At 33.8% G+C, this 25117-nt stretch overlaps 1 protein-coding gene across 7 annotated transcripts in view; it reads left to right on the top strand.

The window, feature by feature from the left end:
- The window catches only part of CTNNA3 (catenin alpha 3), a 1832183-nt gene that overhangs the window by 1750282 nt on the left and 56784 nt on the right, over positions 1–25117 (top strand). For all 7 annotated transcript variants that reach the window (XM_009214841.4, XM_009214844.4, XM_009214842.4 and 4 more), the window contains 2 exons: positions 2017–2122; positions 24089–24223. In XM_009214841.4, the coding sequence (XP_009213105.3) occupies positions 2017–2122; positions 24089–24223 (241 nt within the window). The remainder of the gene's footprint in view (positions 1–2016; positions 2123–24088; positions 24224–25117) is intronic.

Here is a 25117-nt window from a genome sequence, read left to right as displayed (position 1 = left end):
GCACAGGCAAGATAAAAATAGGCAAATGGGACTATATTAAACTAAAAAGCTTCTGCACATCAAAAGAAATAATCAACAGAGTAAACAGCCTGTTAAATAGTAGAAAATATTTAATATTTGAATTATTTAAATATTTAATATTTAAAAATATTTGCAAACTGTTTATCTAATAAGGGCCTAAAGTTCAGAGAATACATGGAACTGAATTCAACAGGAGAAAATAATAATCATCCCATCAAAAAGCGGGCAAAGGACATGAATAGACATTTCTCAAAAGAAGACAAATGACCAACAGGTATATGAAAACATGCTCAACATCACTAATTAGCATGAAAACACAAATCAAAACTACAATAAGATATCATTTTACCCCATTTAGAATTACTATTATTAAAAGGAAAAAAAAAAAAAAAACAGACGCTGGCAAGGGTATGTTGAAAAGGGAACTCTTATACACTGTTGATGGGAATGTAAACTAGTACAGCCATTATGGAAACCAATATGGAGATTTTGCAGAAAACTAATAGTAGTACTAATGTATGATCTAGCAATCTCACACCTAAGTATTTATCCAAAGAAAAGCAAATCAGCATATCAAAAGGATACCTGCACCTTTATTTTTATTGTAGTATTATTCACAATAGCAAAGATGTGAAATCAACGTAAGTGTTCATCAATGGATAAATGGATAAATAAAATGTGGTTTTATTTACACACACACACACACAAAATGAAACACTCAGCCATAAAAGAATGAAATCCTAACATTTACAACAACATGGATGAGTCTGGAGGACATTATGCTAAGTGAAGTAAGTTAGACAAATATCATGTTCTCCTCCATATGTGAGAGCAAAGAACATTGCTCTCGTGGAGGCAGAAAGTAGAATGATAGTTATCTGAGGCTTGGCATGGTGTTTGTTGGGAATTGGGGGTATAAGAGAGGTTGGTTAATGGGAGCAAACATACAGTTAAAAGAGCAATTCAAATGTTCAGTAGTAGAGTAGGATGACTATAGTTAAAAACAATGTATTGAATATTTCAAAATAGCTAGAAGACTTCAAATATTTTCAACAAATAGAAATAATACTTGACATGATGGATACCCTAAATACCATTACTTAATCATTACACATTCTATGCATGTATAAATAACAAAACAATACATGTACCCCATAAAAATGAATGAATTTTACCATCAATAATTTTTTTAAAAAAATAACTAAAATATGGCAACAGAAAAAATGTGAAATATTAAAAGTCAGCCTGCTGATAAAAAATGAACTGTTGGATACATATAATATCCAAAATAATATGTTTCTCCCTAGAATCAGAAAAATACTTTTGTCTTGAGGTATCTAGTTCTATGAAGGGTATCTCTAGGTTGAGTTTTACTATAATAAACACCTGGGAATGAAGATCAAAAGGTCTTCATCTTCTCTGGTGTATTTCTTAACACAATAGGCTGGCATTAAAAAAAAATTATTTAATACTGGAGTCTAATAGTGATCTTTTCAAAATCAAAATATTAAAACCAGCAGTCAGCCAGGCACGGTGGCTCACGCCTGTAATCTCAGCACTTTGGGAGGATAAGGCGGGTGGATCAAGAGGTCAAGAGATCGAGACCATCCTGGCCAATATGGTGAAACCCCGTCTCTACTAAAAATACAAAAATTAGCCGGATATGGTGGCACGTGTCTGTAGTCCCAGCTACTCGAGGGGCAGAGGCTGGAGAATCACTTGAACCCGAGGGGCGGAGGTTGCAGTGAGCCGAGATTGCACCACTGCGCTCAAGCTTGGCGACAGAGTGAGACTCCGTCTCAAAACAAACAAACAAAAAACCAATAGCCGTTCTTTGGGATGCAAATCTTTTACATATGCGGGTGGATGGATGGATAGATTTATACATTTTTTCATGAACCACCATAGCTAACATTTATTTTTTCATCAACACCACAGCTAATATAATATATATATATATTTTGTTTTGTTTTGTTTTGTTTTGTTTTTCCCCAGGGGCAAAGGGCCACTAAAGCATACAACCGATGTGATCTATGCAGCGAAAATGATATCAGAATCAGGATCAAGGATGGATGTCCTTGCTCGGCAGATTGCTAATCAGGTGAGTTACTTACAAATGGACATGGTAAAAGTTCATGCTAACTGCTCTTTGCCATTAGAACATTGATTTGGGCAAAGTTAAATTTGTACTCTATTCAACCACTTTTTCTAAATTATAATTGAATTTCTAATAGTATTAATACACTAGGTAATAGATGATTATAAGGAAGCTTAATTATTTATTAGGGCAGTTTTTATTTTAGCTTAAAATATACTCAAATTATTTCTAGTATCAGTTCTTCAGCATCAAATATGCACAATTAATTTTAATCAACTGTAATTACAAAACCGAGTTTTGTTGTTGTTGATACATTATATTTCCTTCTTTCTTTTTTGGTTATGTATTTTTAACATTTATTTTCATTATGTTTTATTTTTAAATGACATATAATAATTGCATTTGTAGAGTACATATATTTCTATACATGTATACACTGTGTATTGATCAAATTAGGGAATGGGCATATACTATTCCTCAAGCATCTATCATTTCTTTGTTTTGAAAACATTCAAAATCTTCTCATATAGCTATTTTAAAATACACAATAAAGTATTAACTATAGTCAGCCTACTATGTTATAGAAGACTAGAATTTCTTCCTTCTATGTAACTGTATTTTTGTACCTTTAATTAATTTATTTTTATATTCCCCTCTCCACTACTCTTCTCTGCCCCTGATAACCATTATTCTATTCGTTAATTCTATGAGATCAACTTTTAAAACTCTCACATATAAAAACATGTGATACTTGTCTTTCTGTACCTGACTTATTTCACTTAACATAATGTCCTCCAGTCTTGGTCATGTTGCCACAAATGACAGGATTTCATTCTTCTTTGTGGCTGAATATTCCATTGTGTTTGTATACCACATTTTGTTTATCCATTCCTTCATTGGTGGACAATTAGATTGATTCTAACTAACTGATTGACAGTTAGATTGTGAGCAGTGCTGCAGTAAGCATAGGAGTGCAGCTATTTCTTCAACATATTGACTTCCTTTTCTTTAAATAAATACCTGGTAATGAATTGCTGGATCATATGGTAGTTCTATTATTAGTTTATTAGTAGTAGTAGTCGTTTTTAAAGAAAACTCCTGTTTTCCTTAATGGCTGTACTAATTTACATTCCTACCAGCAGGGTATAAGAGTCCCCATTTCTCTACATTCTTGACAGAATTTATTTTTTTTCTTTCAATTATAGCGATTTTAACTGGGATAAGATAATATCTTATTGTGGTTTTGATTTGCATTTCCCTGTTGATTAATGATGTGGAACATTTTTTCATATAACTATTGGCCATTTGTATGTCTTCTTTTGAGAGATGACTACTCAGATCATTTGCCCATTTTTAAATTTGTTTTATTCTTCTGTTGATTTGTCTTATGTATTCTGTATTTTAGTCCCTTGTCGAATAGTTTGAAAATATCTTCTATCATTCTATACGTTGTGTTGTCACTCTGTTAATTGTTTTCTTTGCTGTGCAAAACCTTTTTAGTTTGATATAATCCCATGTGTTTATTTTTACTTTTGTTGCCTGTGCTTTTGAGGTCTTAGCCATCAAATCTTTGCCAAAATCAGTGTTCTGAAGCCCTGTGTTTTCTTCTACTAGCTTTATAGTTTTGGATTTTATGCTAGGCCTTTACTTTGATTTGATTTTTCCATATGGTGAAACGTAGGGGTCTAGTTTCATTTTTCTGCAATAGATATCCAAATTTCCCTCTACCGGTTATTGACTATCCTTTTGTCAGTGTGTGTTCTTGACACTTGTTCAAAATCAGTTGGCTACAAATATATGAATTTATTTTTGGGTTCTCCATTCTGTTCCAGTGGTCTATGTGTGGGTCTTTTTATGCTAGTATCATGCAGTTTTAGTTACTATATCTTTGTAATATATTTTGAAGCCAGGTAGTGTGATGTTTCCAGCTTTTCTCTTTTTCTCAGGATTTCTTTGGCTATTCAGGGTCTTTTGTGGTTCTATGTAAATTTTAGGATCTTTTTATTCTATCTATGTAAAAAATGTCATTGGTATTTTTCTAGGGGTTACACTGAATCTGTATATTGCTCTGGGCAGTATGGACATTTTAACAATATTAATTCTTTCAATACATGAACAGAGGATATCTTTTTTGTCTTCTATTTCTTTTATCAGTATTTTATAGTTTTATAGTAGAGATTTTTCACCTCTTTAGTTATATTGATTTCTAGGTGTTTTGATTTTTGTAGCTATCAGAAATAGGATTGCTTGCCTGATTTCTTTTTTAGATTGTTCACTATTTGTGTGTAAAAATGCTGTTGATTTTTGCATGTTGATTTGATATCCTTCCACTTTATTGAATTTGTTTATCAAATCTAAGAGGTTTTTTTGTTTGTTTGTTTGGTAGAGCCTTTAGGTTTTTCTTAATATAAGATCATGTCATCTACAAACTAGGACAATTTGACTTCCTCCTTTCCAATTTGGATAATCTATATTTCTTTCTCTTAGCTAATGGTTCTAGCTAGGACGTTCAGTTCTATGTTGAATGAAAATGGTGACAGTGGGTAGCCTTGTCTTGTTTCAGATCTTATAGGAAAGGCTGTCAATTTTTTTGCTTATTTTTGCTCTTCAAAAATCAATACATATTAAAATGTTATAATGGTAGGTTTTCTGGGTTGACAATATATTCTAATATAATATTTAAAATTCAAAGAAAAATACTATTTAGTAGAGTACTAAAGATAATACTAAAGATATAAAATGCATAAAGTGCATAATTAATATAGAGACTGGTGTTTATAAACATTTTGGTTTCCTTTTTTTAGATTTCTCATGTTTATTTCAGTATTTCTAAGCAGCTGCTACATCCTTAGAATTATTTTACACTTTAATTGAAAAATCTGTTGCTTTCATTATTGTGTTGAGATATTCAATTAATATTTCAGACTGGGGTATAATATAATTTTGTGGCTTTTATATTGTGTTCAACTTCATAGTACATATTTATTTCCCTTTTGGAAAAAAATGGGGATTTTTTGCAACTATTTCATATTATTTCTTGCTTATATAGTCAGAGGGAAAGGTTTTTGGGCTTCTTTTTATAATGATTAGTATTGTTCAGTATGCTTATACTCTCTTTCTTGGAAAATGAAGCACTCTCTCCTATTAAATATTGTATTTGTGGATATAAGGAATAGGAAACAAAGACTAATTATAATAAACTAATAACATTCCTAATATTAAAGAACACATATCTTTCCATGTTACTTTATTATAAAATTTTATTAATCCTGTTTTTTTAGCATTTAGTATTTACGGCAAAAACAAACTCTATCCTAATATAAGTCAAAATTTCTGAGTTTATGTGACTGAAGCCTATATATGCCCATAGTTTTCTTTATTTTAGAATTTTATTGCATTCAGCTTTATGAGAGACACTAAATCTTAGTGAAAGAAGTGAAACCATAGTACATTAGACATATTTACATGTATTAATAACTTTTTAAATACTGAATGCTTCCTACCATTTTTTCCTGTTTACTTTGAAACAACCAGTTTTCCAAGTTGACATAATTGTGTCACGTTGAAGGTTTTTTTTCTTATATTGATAATCTTTCATTGGATCAGGTTGCCTTGAACTAGGTACTTTTATAACATGGTTTTATCAAACTATGTCATTGTTTTTAGCATTATTCAAATGGTATGGGAGAAAGCAAAAGTATCATCTTACTTCTGTACAGTTTTGACATTTTAAAAGAAGCTTAGAGACGTAGTCACTGACTAATAAAGAATTATAGATGACTCTTTTTAGCCTTTTCCATTTCATACATAAAATAGTTTCAAATTAATTACTTTTGTTCTGAAGAAATACAGTTCTAAGCAATCAAAATTGAGAATGAAGAAACTGACTCAGTTATTACAGTGACCATCTAGGGAGGTTGTCTATGAATGTGCTTCTGACATTATTATTTGATAGATTAAGAAATTTTAGGCAGAAAATAATATCTGAAATTGATTATGAAATGCAATTGAGTAATGTAAGCAACATGATTTTCAGTGTCTATGTATATTATGAAAAAAATCTGCTGGAACATTGGTTGCTTTCTCTTTTGATCAGTTTAATAGTTCAAAAATAATACATTCTAGTTTTAATTTTTGCTGGTGTGTCAGAAGGTCAAACACTAATTTCCATTCCAACTAACATTTAGATTTGAAATTATATCTATATATTTAAATTATTTAAATGCATGTTTATATATATCATCTATTACATATATTATTAGACCAATTTAGTTACATTCTGTAAAGTTTCAGAGTTAAAGTTCATATGTAGAAAGAATGAAGCAGAATTGGATTAGCTGATGCTTCTCATTCTGCTTGCTTGGCCTTTTTATTTTCATTTTTCACTTTTCCTTCCTCCATTGCTGCCTTAAGAGCATATTTATTGTGTGTGTGCCACACACAATTCACTACTCTGGCACTGGCATTAGCTAGTTAGAAAGAGAAGAACTAAAACCTTCCGCTTAAGTTTATTTTTCCCAATCATCCAACCGTCTCAAAATGGCGGTAGCTTAAGTATGCCATCTAGGACATATTTAAGTCTTCTAGAATTTTAGCACAAATTTTGTCTCCTTTAGACAGTATCCTTGTATAAAACAAGATTGTTATAGCTATTCTTAGCTATAACAATTCTTAAAAATTCTGCTTGTGAATTAAACAGAATAAGTTGGAGAAGTAAAATACGAATCCAAGATTTCAGGCTTTCAGTACGTATTTTTTTCTATTTCTGTACTCTACATTGTAATTAATCATATTAGCAGATATTCCAAATTAGACAAAGTAACACCTCATAAGGTAGGGATAAAGTACAAAAAGATTTTAAATAGTTATAGAAGCAGTATAACCTAGATCGGAAGGAGACAATAGGAGCCAAAATAAAATTAACATCTGCTAAAAGTGTTTTGTACCAGGACAGAACAGTATTAGACTTTCAGAACACCGGGTGATATTTAAGGAGCCTAATTACTTCCTCTTTGTAATTTTGCCAAAGCAAAGATACCAAGGCTAATAACTGGACATTCACACCTAATTGTAATTGAACACAATTGAAATGAACTTTTGGTGTTAAATACATTGACAGGTAGTTCTAGTTCAAGAAAAGATGATTTTAAAAAACCAAAGTAAGAAGTATAAACCAAGTCACACAAAATGCACTCCATTATGAACAAAACAACCTACGAGTATAATTTATGTTAATATTTTACAAAATATTCTTGGAGGCTGGCCTTATTTGAATTGTTTCATGTTTATATTATAAGAGGCAAAAAAAAATATTTCAATGAAACTATATTACTGAGAAGCTTCTGGAGCATTCATTATATCATGATTACACAACTCCTAAGGATATAATTCCTAGATATGCCTTGTGACAATATGTATATTTTAAGGGTACTACCTATCTGGAATTTATTTCCAGCAGAGATTTTTTTTAACATTTTTTTTTCAAGAGGTTTTTGGGAAACAGATGGTGTTTGGTTACATGAATAAGTTCTTTAGCGGTGATTTCTGAGATTTTGGTGCACCCATCACCAGGCAGTGTACATTATACTCAATGTGGAGTCTTTTATCCCTCACCCCCCCTCAACCCTTTTCCCTGAGTCCCCAAAGTCCATTGTATCATTCTTATGTGTTTTCATCCTCATAGCTTAGCCCCCAATTATAAGTGAGAGCATACCATGTTTAGTTTTCCATTCCTGAGTTACTTCACCTAGAATAATGGTCTCCAATTCCATCCTGGTTACTGCAAATGCCATTAATTCATTCCTTTTTATAGTGGAGTAGTATCCCATGGTGTGTGTGTGTGTGTGTGTGTATGTGTGTGTATATATATATCTCTCTCACATTTTCTTTCTCCACTCACTGATGGGCATTTGGGCTGATTCCATATTTATGCAATTGCAAATTGTGCTGCTATAAACATGTGTGTGCAAGTATCTTTTCCGTATAATGCCATTTTTCCCTCTGAGTAGATACCTAGTAGTAGGGTTGCTGGATCACGTGGTAGTTCTACTTTCAGTTCTTTAAGGGATCTCCACACTCTTTTCCATACTGATTGTACTAGTTTACATTCCCAGTAACAGTGTAAAAGTGTTCCCTTTTGACTGCATCCACGCCAACACCTTTTTTTTTTTTTTTTTTTTTTTTTCCTGGTCATGGCCATTCTTGGAAGAGTAAGATGGTATCTCATTGTGGTTTTGATTTGCATTTCCCTGATAATTAGTGAGTTGAGCATTTTTTTCCTGTGCTTGTTGGCCATTTGTATATCTTTTTTTTTTTTTTTTTTTTTTGAGAATTATCTATTCATGTTCTTAGCCCACTTTTTTGATGAGATTGTTTTTTTCTTGCTGATTTGTTTGAGTTATTTGGAGATTCTGAATATTAGTCCTTTGTCAGATGTATAGATTGTGATGATCTTTCTCTAACTCTGTGGGTTTTCTATTAACTCTGTTGATTATTTCTTTTTCTGTGCAGAAACTTTTCATTTTAATTAAGTACCATCTGTTTATCCTTGTTTTTGTTGCATTTGCCGTTGGGTGCTTGGTCGTGGAGTCTTTGCTGAAACCAGTGTCTAGAAGGATTTTTCAGATATTATCTTCTAGAATTGTTATGGTTTTAGGTCTTAGATTTAAGTCTTTGATTCATCTTGAGTTGTTTTTTTTTTTTAATGGGGTGAGAGATGAGAACCCAGTTTCATTCTTCTAAATGTGACTAGCCAATTATCCCAGCACCATTTGTTGAATAAGGTGACCTTCCTCACTTTATATTTTTGTTTACTTTGTCAAAGATCATTTGGCTGTAAGCATTTAGCTTTATTTCTGGGTTCTCTATTGTGTTCCATTGGTCTGTGCACCTATTTTTATACCAGTACTATGCTGTTTTGGTGACTATGGCCTTATAGTATAGTTTGAAGTCAAGTAATGTGATGCCTCCAGATTTGTTCTTTTTGCTTGGTATTGCTTTGGCTATATGGGCTCTTTTTTGGTTCTATATGAATCTTAGGATTGTTTTTCCTAACTCTGTAAAGAATAATGGTGGCATTTTGATGGGAATTGCATTGAATTTGCAGATTGCTTTTGGCGGTATGATCATTTTTACCATTTTTACAATATTGATTCTACCCATCCATGAACATGGGAGTGTTTCCATTTGTATCGGTCGTCTATGATTTCTTTCAGCAGTGTTTTGTGGTTTTCCTTGTAGAGGTCTTTCACCTCCTTGGTTAGGTATATTCCTAAGTATTTTATTTTTATTTTTTACAGATATTGTAAAAACGGTTGAGTTCTTGATTTAATTCTCAGCTTGGTCACTATTGGTGTATAGCAGAGCCACTGATTTGAATACATTAATTTTTTATCCTGAATCCTTGCTGAATTAATTTACCAGTTCTAGGATTTGGAGGAATCTTTAGGGTTTTCTAGGTATATGGTCATATCATCAGCAAACAGCAACAGTTTGACTTCCTCTTTACCAATTTGGATGCCCTTGATTTCTTTCTCGTGTCTGATTGCTGTGGCTAGGACTTCCAGAGTCCTGTTGAAGAGAAGTTGTGAAAGTGGGCATCCTTGTCTTGTCCCAGTTATCAGGTGGAATGCTTTCAACTTTTCCCCATTCAGTATAATATTGGCTGTGGGTTTGTCATAGATGGCTTTTATTACCTTAAGGTATGTCATTTCTGTGCTGATTTTGCTGAGTGCTTTAATCATAAAGGATTTTGTCAAATGCTTTTTCTGTGTCTATTGAGATGATCATGTAATTTAAAAATTTTTTTATACGATGTGTCACATTTATTGACTTGCAGATGTTGAATAATCCCTTCATCCCTGGTATGAAAACCCACATAATCATGGCGGCATATATATATATATATGTGTGTGTGTGTGTGTATATATATATATATATGTTGTTGGATTTAATTATTTTGTTGAGGATTTTTGCATCTATGTTCATTAGGGATATTTGTCTATAGTTTTCTTTCTTTTTTTTTTTTTTTTTTAATGTCCTTGCCTGGTTTTGGTATTAGGGTTATACTGGCTTCATAAAATGATTTAGAGAGGATTTCCTCTTTCTCTATCCTGTGGAATAATGTCAGTAGGATTGGTACCAATTCTTCTTTGAATGTCTGATAGAATTCAGCTGCGAATTTGTCTGGTCCTGGACTTTTTTGTTGTTGGCAATTTTTAAATTACCGTTTCTATCTCAGTGCTTGTTATTGATCTGTTCAGAGTTTCTGTATCTTCCTGGTTTAATCTAAGAGGGTTGTATATTTCCAGGAATTTATTCATCCCTTCTAGGTTTTCTAGTTTATGCATGTAAAGGTGTTCATAGTAGCCTTGAATAATCTTTTGTATTTCTGTGGTATCAGTAGTAATATCTCCCATTTTGTTTCTAATTTAATTTATTTGGATCTTCTCTCTTCTTTTCTTGGTTAATCTCACCATTGGTCTATCGATTTTATCTATCTTTTCAAAGAACTAGCTTTTTATTCCATTTATTTTTTGTATTTTGTTTGTTGGTTTCAATTTCATTTCGTTCTGCTCAGATCTTTGTTATTTATTTTCTTCTCTGGCAGAAATGTTGATAATTAGATTAGTTCTCCAGATTAATAAACTCCTACGTTATAAAAATAAAGGCACAGAAAGTTCTCAAGAATTAAGCAAGACTAAATGACTAAATGTATACTGAAATATTTGATCTGTTTGCATCTTTCAGGTAATAGTGAATCTCCTGTTCTAAGAGATGCTGCTTTACTATTTTCCGCTTTATCAAATGTTTGGCTTTTTTTTTTTTTTTTACTGAAACAGTGTTTTAAATGCTCCTAGGGTGATTATCTATTCAGGTTCACTTCATGAATAGTTACAAAACTATGTAACAAAAGAATAAAGTGTTCTAAGGTCTAGGTGGAAGAAGCTATTTTATATAAATGGAGAAGAGGAAGGATGAGCAAAGTTTCTTCTTGTAGTTGGCTGGCTATCTTTAACCAAAAATTCCAAATAACCAGAATTTGTCTGAGTTACCTTTCCACCATCTTTTCCATATCCTTATTTTATGTACAGGATAATGCAATTTTATGAGTTTGTTTCAATCGAAGTAATTCTTTGAATGACCAATTTCAGGCATCAGGGAGAGGGTGACACTTTTGAGTTATGATCTATTGCGTAGGACACTCCTTTCTTCTGAGAATCTCTCATGGGAGTAACATAAAGCTGAAAAGTAGCTTGAGTCATAATTTTACATCTACTAAAGTAAAGGAGCTTTGTTGAATATGGAAAGCATCTTGTCTTTAATTTGTATTGTGTTCAAAGTGTATGTCACTTTCTCAATGGCTATATGAGCAAACCAAGTTGAAAATAAAAATGAATTTGAAACAATTCTTAAACTCAAGACAATTTCAGCCTAAATATGGACAAAATATGATAAGCTTTTAACAGCATATATAATTTCTGGTAAAAACAACCTTTATTCATTGAGATACATCATGCACCATAGTTTCCCAAATATAACTCTCATAAATCAACATGTCCAGTCTTGAACATACCGTATGAGACAATGTTATCCTCTACCACTGACATTATAACAGAGTTCCAGTGTATTTTTAATCATACTTCTATGGGTAACTTCTCTGTTCTGAGTGTCAGAAACCCGAGTTTGCTAAACAGCAGCTCTCATAGGCATAGCAAAGAAAAACATACTCAAAATATATTGAAGTTTCTAGGTGTAGAATAAGCACAAATTAATGGCTGACCAGATTTAGGAGATGGAAAAGAGGAAAAAGGCATTCTTCAGTGAGATAGTTAATACAAAGAGAAAAATAGGTGAATAGGTGAGTAGGCAAGATAATGAGTGAAACAGCTGAGAGATAAATGTGTTGAGTGTGAAATGTTGATGAGATGCTGAAATGAGATGGACAAATGCAGTAGTCATATGGATTGTCTGACGGAGCTGGATGATAGAATTTTGTAGTTTGTGTTGTGTAAGTGACAGATGAAGCCAGAGCACTGTCTGCTGTTGTCCAAAAAGAGGATGAAAGTAAAAAAAAGAAATGCTCAGGAATAAAAGATGAGAGCAAAAACAGGTGCAGGCAAAATAACAACAAAAAATGCTTACAAAGGAGGCTGCGAAGGTTGGTATAAACTAGCAGAAAATCTAGGAGGAAACATTCATGAAAATTAACATTTATGAGAATCAGTAACAAAGATCTAAAAGCTCCAGAGAGGTGATATAAGGGAAGAACTGCAACATATATAATGAATGCGGTAATTATAAGTCCATTAGTGATCTCAATGAGATAAAATTCTGTGGACTGGAGGAGTTGAAAACAGTTCTTAGCCTGATCAGGAAAGGAAGAATCTTCACTGAAACATTTTAGTAGGCATATTCATAAACAAAAAAGGAGAGATGGGATTTGAAGCAGGATTTTCCTTTGAGGGACATGATAGAGTCAGGAATCAGAAAAAAAAGGTATTAACAGTAGGGGAAAAGATGGGATCATTGATGATCTGTGAGGCTGAGCAAGATGAAACAAGGCAACCTCTGGACTGCATTACAGGTGAAGAAATGAGCTCTGTGGGATGGGAAATGTCATGAGCACCAAGTGCTTTTGCTACCACTGATTGCTTTAAATTCCTATTTTTGGAATTCACAATGACACCTAGTACTTTTCATTAACAAACTTTTCCAGCTTAGTGCAATTTAGGCTATTTTCTGTAGTTGCAAAATTCATTTTATTTATTTATTTATTTATTTATTTTTAAATGGAGTCTCTCTGTCACTCAGGCTGGAGTGCAGTGGCACAATGCAGCTCACAGCAACCTCCACCTTCCGGGTTCAAGCGATTCTTGTGTCTCAGCCACCCGAGTAGCTGGGACCACAGGCACGAGACACCATGCTCGGCTAATATTTTGTATTTTGAGTAGAGACAAGGTTTCACCATGTTGACCAGGCTGGTCTCAAATTCCTGATCTCAGGTCATCTGCCCACCTTGGCCTCCCAAAGTGCTGGGATTATAGGCGTGAGCCACCGCACCTGGTCGCAAAAGTCATTTTGAATTTCTTAAAGTTTAGGCCCCAATATGGGCAAAAAAATACTAAGATTATGAAATAAAAGTCTTCAAAAGTGTTCATTTTGCTAATTCACCCCTGAAATTTAAATGAAAAGGTAATGAATTTTTTTTAATAATTTTTCCTCATTACTAAATGATGTATTCCATATTGGTTTCAAGCCTCATGCTAGAAAAGTGAAAACTGGCTTAAAGTGAGAAAACCACATAGGCTGAAATGCCATCTGCTTACATGTAGTGAGTCCCTGTGATTATAAAACTTAGATTTAAAAAAATCATGCATTAAAGAGCTAAGTAGATGTTCTGGTCAACATCTCCTATCTAAGTTAACTGGGAAATAATAACCAAAGTGTGCTAATAGTGTACCACTTTAGCCTAAAAGTCCCTAATAGTATTCTTTTAAAAGTTATCTTAAAGCAAATTTTTTTGGTGAAACAATAGTCAAGGGTAAGAATGTTCTACAAACCTAGAGCCCAAAGTTTTTCTGTCACTTTCACATAAAAATTTAAAAGGTGGGAAAAGCATTGTTCAATGTTTTTAAATTTAATTTTTTAAAGAAATATACATATTTAAGGACTTAAAATATACAATGTAATAATCAACAAAATTAAAAGACAACCTATGATTTGAAAGAAAATTTTGCAAACCATAGATCTGATAAGGAATTAATATAGAAAGTGTGTAAGAAACATGCAGAACTCAATAGCAAAAATATCCAAGTAACCTGATTAAAAAATGGGGAAAAGACCTGAATACATAAAAATGGCCCAAAGGAGATTTGAAAAATAGTAGAACAATCTTAAAGTAGGAACGAGGCATTCTCCAGATTCTGCTTCTAAGTGAGCAAAGGCTCAGAACTAACTCAGAAAGGCTTTCTGGTGTCAATGGGAAAGAAGGCTTTAATAACTTTTATACTATAAGAATTTACCACATACTATTTTGTTCTACTTTGATTATAAAACTGGCTGCTACTGTTATAACCAAGATATTCTCATTAGTTCTGAAAATGAAAGACAAATTTAGGTCAAGCAACTTTGAACTTCAAAAGATCATTTTTCATACTTTCTACTCATTTGACTTATTCTTTCCTTAATAGAATTGTAGGCTCTTCTACTATGGCCTTGGAGGAGTCTCTGTTTTGCTTAAACATGAGTGACTGCAATTGGTTATTGGTAAAGAATCTAATTATTAGTTTGACAGTTTGATTTTATCAGGAGTTGTAGAGTGGTGCTAGTCTTCAAGGAACACATCCACATCAATCCAGTTTATTACTGACAAATAAGACTGTCAATCTAAGAAGCCAAGTTACAAATCAGAATGGCAATTTAATATTTTCAAAAAAGATACAATTGGCAAGAAGACTGATACTGTTCCTAGAACATGGAGGTAAGGAGGTGGAGCCAGATCATGTTTGAACTACTAGCTCTACTACTAATACCATTTATTGGCAAGTCAGTTAACCTCTCTGTGGGTCAGTACTCCCCTTTGCTAAATGAGGATAATGATTCCACTTACCTCATGAAATTGTGGGTGTTGTGTGATTATTAAAACAATTAGTATAGACAAAGCATCTAGAATAGTAGATGACAGATGAAACACTTTACGTGTCAGGGATTATCACTGTGTCCATACTTATGAATGAAGAATAGACAAGAAAGTTACTCAGTGAGAGCAATAATAACAAAAAATGTTTTGAAAGAATGTCCTATAGAAGAGATTATTGTGCATTCATGTGAATGAAACAGAGAAAACTAAATTCAAATCATTTACTCTCTGAAACTTATTTTGCAAATCTACAAAATGAAAATAGTAGATCTAATTAAAATGGTGTTTTGAGTACTAATTTAGAATTATGCATGTAAAGAACTTGGCATAGTACCTAGCACAGAGGAAGTACCTAATAAAGATCAGCTGCCTGTCAAGAGAAAACAAAGAGATGACTTGTTTTTCATCATTATAGGCAATTTCGCATCTGTAAATTGGGGAAAATATTTGTGTCTGTTTTAGTGACTGAGTAAGATAATATGCTTAAATTAGTTTCCATAGCATGTGGCACATAGTAAAAGCTAAATGAAAATTAACTATTGTTCTTCCTCCTCTGTCTCTGCCTTCTCTTCTTCCTTTCCCTCTTTCTTTTCCTTTTCTGTCTCCATATCTTTCTCCTTTGCAATCTTCTTGATTAGCTACAATTTAATCCTTTTGAGGAGATTTGAGGGATAACGCTCATTTGTTTACTGAAAACTTGAGAAACACCCTTAATTTCTATATTCTTGTCTGATTGTGTCTCTGGCTGGCTATCCTGTATCTATTCATGCGTATATCCATGCCTGTCTTGCAGATTGATAGTATTTCTGCAGAAGAATTGAATTATTTGCTACCTTTGTTGATTATTATCAACTTTGACTCACGGTAACATGTTCTCATCTTGAGCACACACTCTGGAACTACGTAGTCTATTTTAAAAATATAACAGAGAATAAGTACCTCACAAAGTTCCCAAAAACACTCCAGTTTAAGTTACTAATTACTGAATAAAAGCAGAAATGCATGAAAGGTTTTCTGGTTGTTCATCCTACTTTTTAATTTGCAGTTTAGGTCATTAGAATAAAAGCTTTAAAAAATAGCATTTTATAGTTATAGAAGAAATACATATTTAAGATATACAAAATTTGAATAAAATAAAAATTGTTGATTATATCATATTTATTGATTATTGTCATATATTTATTTCCCAGCATCTTTTAATTTTTTAACCCAGAGTCCAGAATTTATTTATTTTTAATGCATTTAAAAAATAATTTCAACTTTTATTTAGATTCAGTGGGTACATGTGCAGGTTTATTACCTCAGTATATTGCATGATACTGAGGTTTGAAGTACAATTAATGCAATCACCCAGGTAGTGAGCATAGTACCCAATAATTAGTTTTTCAAGTCTTTACTCCCTTCCTCCCTCCCCTGTCTAGTAGGCCTCAGGGTCTACTGTGGCCATCTTTATGTCCATCATTACCCATTCTTTAGCTCCTACTTGTATGTAAGAACATACAGTATTTGGGTTTTTGTTCTTGCATTAAGTTGCTTAGGATAATGGCCTCCAGCTGCATCCACGTTGCTGCAAGAGACATAATTTCATTCATTCCTTTTTATGGCTGTCTGTTATTCCATGGTGTATATGTACCCCATTTTATTTATTCAGTCCACCGTTGGTGGATACCTAAGTTGGTTCCATGTCCTTGCTTTGTGAATAGTGCTTCAATGAACATATGAATGCAAGTGTCTTTTTGGGTAGAACAATTTATTTTCTTTTGACTGTGTCCACAGTAATGGGAGGAGTGAGTCAAATGTTAGTTATGTTTTAAGTTCTTTGAGAAATCGCCGAACTACTTCCACAGTGGCTCAACTAATTTACATCCCCACCAATAGTTTATAAAGTGTTCCCTTTTCTCCACAGCCTCACCAGCATCTGTTGTTTTCAACTTTTTAATAGTAGCCATTCTGACTGGTGTGAGATAATACCTCACTTTGGTTCGATTTGAATTTCTCTGATGATTTGTGATGTTGAACAAAATGTTCAGGTTGGTTGGCCACTTGTATGTCTTCTTTTGAGAAGTGTCCGTTCATGTTTTGATATGGTTTTGGCATTTGTCCTTCCCAAATCTCATGTTGAAATGCAATTCCCTGTGTTGGAGGTGGGGGCCTGGTGGGAGGTGTTTGGTAATAGAGGCAGATTCCACATGATGTGCTGTCCTCAGGATAGTGTGTTATCGCAAGATCTGGTCATTTAAAAGTGTGTGGCACCTCCCACCTCCCTCTTGCTCCTGTTCTCGCCATGTCATGCACCTGTTCCCACTTCACCTCCCACTGTGAGTAAATATTCTGAGCCCCCGCCCCAAAGCCAAGTGGATGCCAATGCAATGCTTGTATATCCTGCAGAACCATGAGTCAATTAAACTTTTTTCTTTATAAATTACCCAGTCTGAAGTATTTTTTATAGCAATGCAAGAATGACTTAACACATACCATTTGCCCATTTTTAATGGGATTGTTTTTTGCTTGCTCAATTGTTTAAGTTCTTTATAGATCCTGGATAGTAAAACTATGTCAGATTCATAGTTTGCAAATATTTTCTTCCATCGTGTGGGTTGTCTGTGTACTCTGTTGAGAGTTTGTTGCTATGCAGAAACTTTTTAATTAGAGATTCCACTTGTCAATTTTTGGTTTTGTTGCAATTGCTTTTGAGGATTTAGTTATAATGTCTTTCCCAAGGCTGATATCCAGAATGGTGTTTCCTAGGTTTTACTTCAAGGATTCTTATTGTGGAGGTCTTATATTTAAATCTTGAATTCATCTTGAGTTAATTTTTCTAGATGATGAAAGATAGGGGTCCAGTTTCATTCTTCTGCCTTTGGCTAGCCAGCTATCACAGCGTCATATGTTGAATAGGGAGTCACTGCTTATTTTTGTCAACTTTGTCAAAGATCAGATGGTTGTAGTTGTGCAGCTTTATTTCTGTGTTCTCTATTCTGTCCCATCAGCCTGTACATCTGTTTTTGTGCCAATACCATGCTGTGTTGTTACTGTAGCCTTATAGTGTAGTTTGAAATCAAGTGATGTGATGCATCCAGCTTCTTCTTCTTTCTTTCTTTCTTTTCTTTTCTTTCTTTTTTTTTTTTTTTTTTTTTTTTTGCTTAGGAATGCTTGTCTAGTCAGGATATTTCTTGGCTAGTCAGGATATTTCTTGGCTTCATATGAATTTTACAATAGCTATTTTTCTAGTTCTGTGAAAAAGGATGTTGGTTGCTTGATAGGAATAGCATTGAATCTATAGATTGCTTTGGGCAGTATGGCCATTTTAATGATATTGATTCTTCCAGTTGATGAACTTGAAATGTTTTTTTCCATTTGTTTGTGTCATCTATGATTACTTTCAGCAGTATTTTGTAGTTCTCCTTGTAGAGATCTTTAACTTCCTTGGTTAGATTCATTCCTAGGTGTTTCATTTATTTATTCATTTATTTATTTATTTGCAGCTATTGTAAGTGGAATTGAGTTCTTCATTTGGTTCTCAGCTGGAATGTTATTGGTGTATAGAAATACTATTGATTTTTATACCACGATTTTGCATCCTAAATAATTATTGAGTCATGTCTCAGTTCCAGGAGCCTTTCAGTAAAGTATTTTGTGTTTTCTGGGTATAAAATCATATCAACAGCAAAGAGATATAGGTTGACTTTTATTTGTCTAGTTGGATACCTTTTATTTATTTATTTTGCCTGATTGTTGTGGCTAGGGCTTTCAGTACTGTGTGGAATAAGAGGGGTGAGAATGGGCATCATTGTAACAGTTTTCAGGGGGATTGGTTTCAGCTTTTGCCCATTCAAGTATAATGTTGGCTATGATTTCTCTTAGATGATTCTTATTATTTTGAGATATGTTAGATATGTTCCTTTGATGTATAGTTTCTTGAGGGTTTTTATCATGAAGGGATGTTGTATTTTATCAAAAGCTTTTTCCACATCTGGTGAAATAATCACACAATTTTTGTTATTAATTCTGTTTATGTGGTGAATCACATTTATTGATTTGTGTATATTAAACCATTCTTACAAGAATTAAGCCTACTTGATCATAGTGAATTAACTTTTTGATGTGCCACTAATTCAATTTGCTAATTTTTTTTTTTTTTTTTTTGAGATGGAGTCTCGCGCTGTGTCACCCAGGCTGGAGTGCAGTGGCGCGATCTCGGCTCACTGCAAGCTCCGCCTCCCAGGTTCACGCCATTCTCCTGCCTCAGCCTCCGAGTAGCTGGGACTACAGGCGCCCGCCACCATGCCCGGCTAGTTTTTTGTATTTTTAGTAGAGACGGGGTTTCACCATGTTAGCCAGGATGGTCTCGATCTCCTGACCTCGTGATCCACCCGCCTCGGCCTCCCAAAGTGTTGGGATTACAGGCTTGAGCCACCGCGCCCGGCCAATTTGCTAATATTTTGCTGAGGATTTCTGCATCTATGTTTATCAGAGATATTGGTATCAGAGATTTTTTTCATCGTATCTTTACTAGGTTTTCCTATCAGGATGATGCTGGCTTTGTTGAATGAGTTAAGGAGGAGTCTCTCCTTCTCCATTTTTTGAAATAGTTTCAGTAGGATTGGTACCAAATCTTCTATGTATGTTTGGTAGAATTTGGCTGGGGCTCTTTTGGTTGTTGTTGGTGGTGGGTGTCTTATTACTGATTTAATTTAGGAACTCGATATTGGTCTGTTCAGGGTTTCAATTTCTTTCTGATTCATTCTTGGAGGATTGTGTGTTTCAGAAATTTATCTTCTCCTCTAGATTTTCTAGTTTGTATGCACAGGTGTGTTCCCAATAGTTTCTGAGGCTCTTTTGTATTTCTGTAGTATTGGTTGCAATGCCACTTTAGTTATAACTTCTGACTGTGCTTATTTGGATCCTTTCTCTTTTTTTCTGTGTTAATCTAGCTAGCAGTCTACTGATCCTGTTTATTCTTTCAAAAAAACAAAAACAAAAAAAAACAAAAAAAAACTTTAGTCTTCATTGATTCTTCCTGTGAATTTTTAGGTCTCAGATTCATTCAGTTCCATCTAATTTTAATTTTTTGGGTTGGTTTGTTCTTGCTTTTGGGTTGGTTGGTTCTTGTTTTTCTAGCTCCTCTAGGCATGATGTTAAATCATTAATTTGAGATCTTTCTAACATTTTAAGATAGGAGTTTACTGCCCTGAACTTTCCTCTTAACAGTACTTTTGCTGCATCCTAGAGATTTTTATATGTTGAGTCTCTTATTTCTATTTTTTTCAAAGAATTTTTTGATTACTGCCTTAATTTCATTGTTTACCCAAAAATAAATGTATTCGTCCATTTTCACAGTACTGTGAAGATACTGAGACTAGCTAGTTTATATATAAAAAAAGAGGTTTAATTGACTAACATTTCACATATCTACCACTGTCAGTGAGGAGTGACACATTACTGTGTGGCTGTCTAAGCCTTTTTGCAGATCTAGAAGTACTTGTTTTATGAACTGAGATGCTTCAGTGTTGGGTACATACATATTTAGGATAGTTAAGTCTTTTTGTTGAATTTAACCCTTTATCATTATGTAATGCCCTTCTTTGTCCTTTTTTACTGTTGTTGGTTTAAAGTCTTTTAAATCTAATATATTATTATATATTAGATTTTAATATATTTTAAAATACCTATATTTTATCTAATACACTATATTATATATTATATTTTAAATATATTTTAACATACATATATTTTATCTAATGTAATAGCCATTCCTCTTTTTTTGTAGTTTAATTTGCAAGATAGATATTTCTTCAACCCTTTACTTTGAGTTTCTAGATGTCATTATGTGTGAGATGGGTATCTTGAAGACAGCAGATTGGTGGATGTTTTTATTTTATCTAACTTGCCACTCTGTGCCTTTTAAGTGGAGTGTTTAGGCTATTCACATTTAAGGATAATATTAATATGCAAGATTTTGATCCTATCATGAAGTTGTTAGCTGGTTGCTTTGTATTTTCTATGGTTTGGTTGCTCTATAGGTCTGTGGGCTCTGTACTTAAGTGTGTTTTTGTGGTAGCAGGTGTCAGCTATTTTTTCCCCATGTTTAGAATTCCCTTAAGAGTCTCTGATAAGACTAGCCTAATGGTAATGAATTTTTTTAGTGCTTGTTTGTCTGGAAAATATTTTTGTTTCTCTTTCAGTGATAAAGCTTAGCCTGGTGGGATATGAAATTTTTGTTGGAATTTCTTTTCTTCAAGAATTCTGAAAATAGGCCCCCAGTCTGTCCCAGCTTATAAATAAGGTTTATGCAGGGAAGTCTGCTTTTAGTCTTTTGGGATTCCCTTTGTGTGTGTTCTGACCTTTTTCTCTAGCTACCTTTGTGATGTTTTTCTTTAGCGTTGACCTTGAATAGTCTGGTGATTATATGCCTTGGTCATGTTGCTTTTTGTATAGTATCTCACAAGCGTTCTCTGAATTTCTTGTATCTGGATGTCTACCTCTCCAGCAAAATTCAGAACATTTTCTTGATTTATCACTTCAAGTATTTTTTTCTAGATTGTTATCTTTTTCTTAGTCTCAGGAATGTCACTAATTTTTGGTTTGGTCACTTTACGTAATCCCATATTTCTCAAAGACTTTGTTCATTTTTTTAAAAAATACATTTTCTTTATTTTTTTCTGACTGGGTCAATTCAAAAGACTGGTTTTCAAGATCTGACATTCTTTCTTCTACTTAGTCCAGTTTATTGGTGAAGCTTCCAGTTGTATTTTGAAATTAAGTTAGTTTTTAAATTCCAGAATCTCTGATTGATATTTTAAAGATGTTTATCTCTTCCTTCATTTTCTGGATTGCTTTAAAATGTTTCTTTGTGTTAATTTTCAACCTCATCTTGGATCTTATTGAACTTCCTTGCAATCCACACTTCAAATTCTCTATCTGTCCTTTCCAAGTTTCCACTTTTCTGGAGACCGTAGCTGGAGAGCTAGTATGGTATGTTGATGGTATTACTACATTTTGAATTTTCATGGTGCTAGAATTCTTACACTGGTTCTTTCTCATCTTGAGGCATTGATACTTCAAAATTTTGTAATTATATTTGTGCAGATATAATTTTTCTTTTCTTTCCCTATAATATTATTGATATTTTTTTTCTTTCCCTTTCCCACCTATTTTTCCCTAGGGGATGTGACTTTAGAGAAGGCTGGGTAAGGTCTTTTGGCTTAACTTGTGTACTCTACACCTTTCTGTCAGCAGGTTTTATATTGGGCCATGCAGTTCCATCTACAAGCCTGTAGATGGTGTGTATGGCTAATACTGCTGAGTGTATACCTCATCCTTGTTTACTAGCAGAAGCTCTCTCTTGCCTCAGGCAATGGGCTTATTCTTGTAGTGCAAAGTGCTCTGAGCTCCCTCCTCAGCCCCAGAGGTGTTGGGAGCAATATGGGTAGGTCCAGACTGGCAGGTTTGCCTACAGATTCCCCTAAGGGCAGTCATGAGCACCAGTGCTGAAGGATAATCCAGTGAGTGGGTACCAAGCACCCAGAGGTATGCCCAGGCATGGAGCTGGGAAGCCTTCTTGTCCTCAAGTTCTCTACACACAGATTTGGGGTGGTCTAAACTCCTAATCCAGGGGACTAGGTGCTCCAGATGCCGGGAGATCTGCCTAGGCATGAAGCAGAAAGGCTCCTCTACATACCTGGATCCCTGCAGAGAAAGTGTGGGGTGGCTCAGGCTGTCAATCTGGGCAAACATGTACTTTGAATACCTGGAAATCTGCCTAAGCATGGAGTGGAGAGGGCCTGCTGCACCCTGATTTATGCACAGAAAGGGTGGGGAAGCTCAGCCTGCTGATTCAGGCAAGCTGGTGCTCTGAATGCCTGGAGATTTGTCTGGGTATGGTGCAAAGAGAGTCCTGATGCAGCATGATCTATGCCTAGGAAGGATGGACAGCTGAAGCTGTCCCAGCAGGTTTTATTATTTTATTTTTTATTTTTATTTATTTATTTTTTGACACAAGGTCTCACTCTTTTGCCCAGGCTGAAGTGCAGTGTCACAATCATGGCTCACTGCAGCATTAACCTCTCAGGCTCAGGCAGTCCTCCCACCTCAGCCTCCTGAATAGCTGGGATCACACCTGGCTAATTTATTTTTATTTTTTGTAGAGATGGTGCCTCCCTATGTTCCCCAGGCTGACCTCAAATTCCTAGGCTCAAGGGATTTTCCTGTTTCAACTTCCCAAATTGCTAGGATTATAGGCATGAGTCACTGCATCTGGCATTCAGCATGTTTTAAATACACACAATTTTTAATAGAATTTGATTGCAATATTTACAGGTTATTTTTTTAACTTCCAAAAACATTTTCCTGCATTCTTTGAAACTCTATTTTCTTGAGACTGAGTAATGCTACATTATATTGATAGTCATTCTTATTTAGTCTTTCCATTATTTGGGGAATTTAGGTTATTTCCAAATTTTGCTATTATACATAATGCTACAACGAAGATCTTTGGATATAAATCACTGTCCACATTTCCTTATTCTTATAAAAATTTACTAAAAGTGGAATTAAGTCAGAAGGGATTTCTATAAATCTATTATAATTGCATAGGAGAAAGAACACAAAGATTAAATCTTAACCAAAGCTATTTACCATGTTATGATAAAGCTCAAAGCTGTCCTCCAGGAAGTTCCTTCCAAAAGATAAAATGATGCAGGAGGCTGGTTTTCATAAGGAAATTTAATATTCTAAAACATGTGCCCTGTCTGCTTCTTGGCTTCAGTTAGATTCACACCTGTTATCTAAGGTAGAAATGATTTCCTTTGTCTATAACAGTTAAGAACATTGAATGCTGGAAGTAATAGAACATATTATGTTGCTGCATGTTTTTATGTCCTTTTGAGTAGCAAAGGACAGGCAATGCAGAACCATGAGTCTCAAGGAGCATTGTAATAGTAATTCTAGGAGTATTCTAATAGTAATTCTAGGTGAAAGAAATAATTACATTTTAAATATTTCTTTAGATTTACCTAAAAATATAATCTGAAGGCTTGTAACCTTTATCATAAATTAAAGGCAGCTATTTTATTTACCTTTTCATGTCTAAAAAGTATTTTAACATTTCTTTTGGCTAAGCTGAAGTAACTAAGGTTGCAAAATGAATAAACTATTATAATGGTAGAAGCATATCAAAATCTACTTGGACTTGAGCCGAGAAATGTTGCGCTATGAAAATAAAATTGCTGCCTTATAAGGTACCTGCCATGTGAATACTGTTTTTACTCACTTTGATCTACCTATTATTTATTCTGCTATATCCATTTTTATCTTTGATGCATATTTAGTGCCCAGATCCATCTTGCAAACAAGACTTGTTGGCCTACCTGGAACAGATTAAGTTCTACTCGCACCAACTGAAAATCTGCAGTCAGGTTAAAGCTGAGATCCAGAACCTGGGAGGAGAGCTCATCATGTCAGCTGTGAGTACCGCCTAGCATGTACATGATCACAGGTGGGAGATGCTTGAAACAGAGTAACTACACCCTTGCTTACATGACCAAATCTTTTAGGTAAAATTAGTTTAGAAAGACTAAATTGGAGTTCTTATTAAAAGCACATGTATTTAAACTAGCAGGAAATCTTGGCAGATATCTTTAAAAAAGGTTTAAAATGTTGTTTTTATTTACTTCAGAGATTAAAGAGTAAATCACATTTTATAAGCCATTTGGATGAGAAATGCATGTTAATTTAAAGCATGACTTCAGAATGTGTACAGATGGAACTCCGAAATGAATCCTGTAATTTTTCTAAAATAAATGCATGTGGAATTGCAAATTAATAAAAAGATAGCTTCACTGCTATTAATTGATATTCATTTCCCCCTATTTCTTTTTATAACATAAATGTTCATGTCTTGAGAGTTTTCATTTCCATATATATTTTCAGAACTGGAGTATGATAGAATTTATTAGAGTTGGAGGAAATTTCATAAATTCTTTGGTGGCCCTAAGTTTTAAGCTGCTGTAAATTACCATGGTAGAACTAATGTATAACTTTTCTACTCATCTTTTAATAGCAGTAGATCATTTCTCTGGAGAAGAAATGGTAATAAAATAATATTTGATATCTATATTGGATTCAGTTATCGGTGACTTTGAAAAGGACATGGACCAAGATTATAAATTTAAGTTTAAGTGGAACATTATAAATATTCTGGGAATTTGTATTTCTGAGAAAAATTTTTTTAGTTACACTAGTATATCTGTATATGTGTAATATATAGGGCCTCTATATCCTGGCATTGGACATTCCCTCAATGAGTTAATGTTCTGAAAGAGGACGTAATTATGAAAACACAAGCAAAGGATCACCAT

Source organism: Papio anubis, chromosome 11, assembly GCF_008728515.1.
Source record: "Papio anubis isolate 15944 chromosome 11, Panubis1.0, whole genome shotgun sequence".
In the NCBI taxonomy this organism is placed as follows: domain Eukaryota; kingdom Metazoa; phylum Chordata; class Mammalia; order Primates; family Cercopithecidae; genus Papio; species Papio anubis.
Note: the sequence above shows the minus strand (reverse complement) of the source record. Positions and strands in the feature narration are given on the sequence as shown.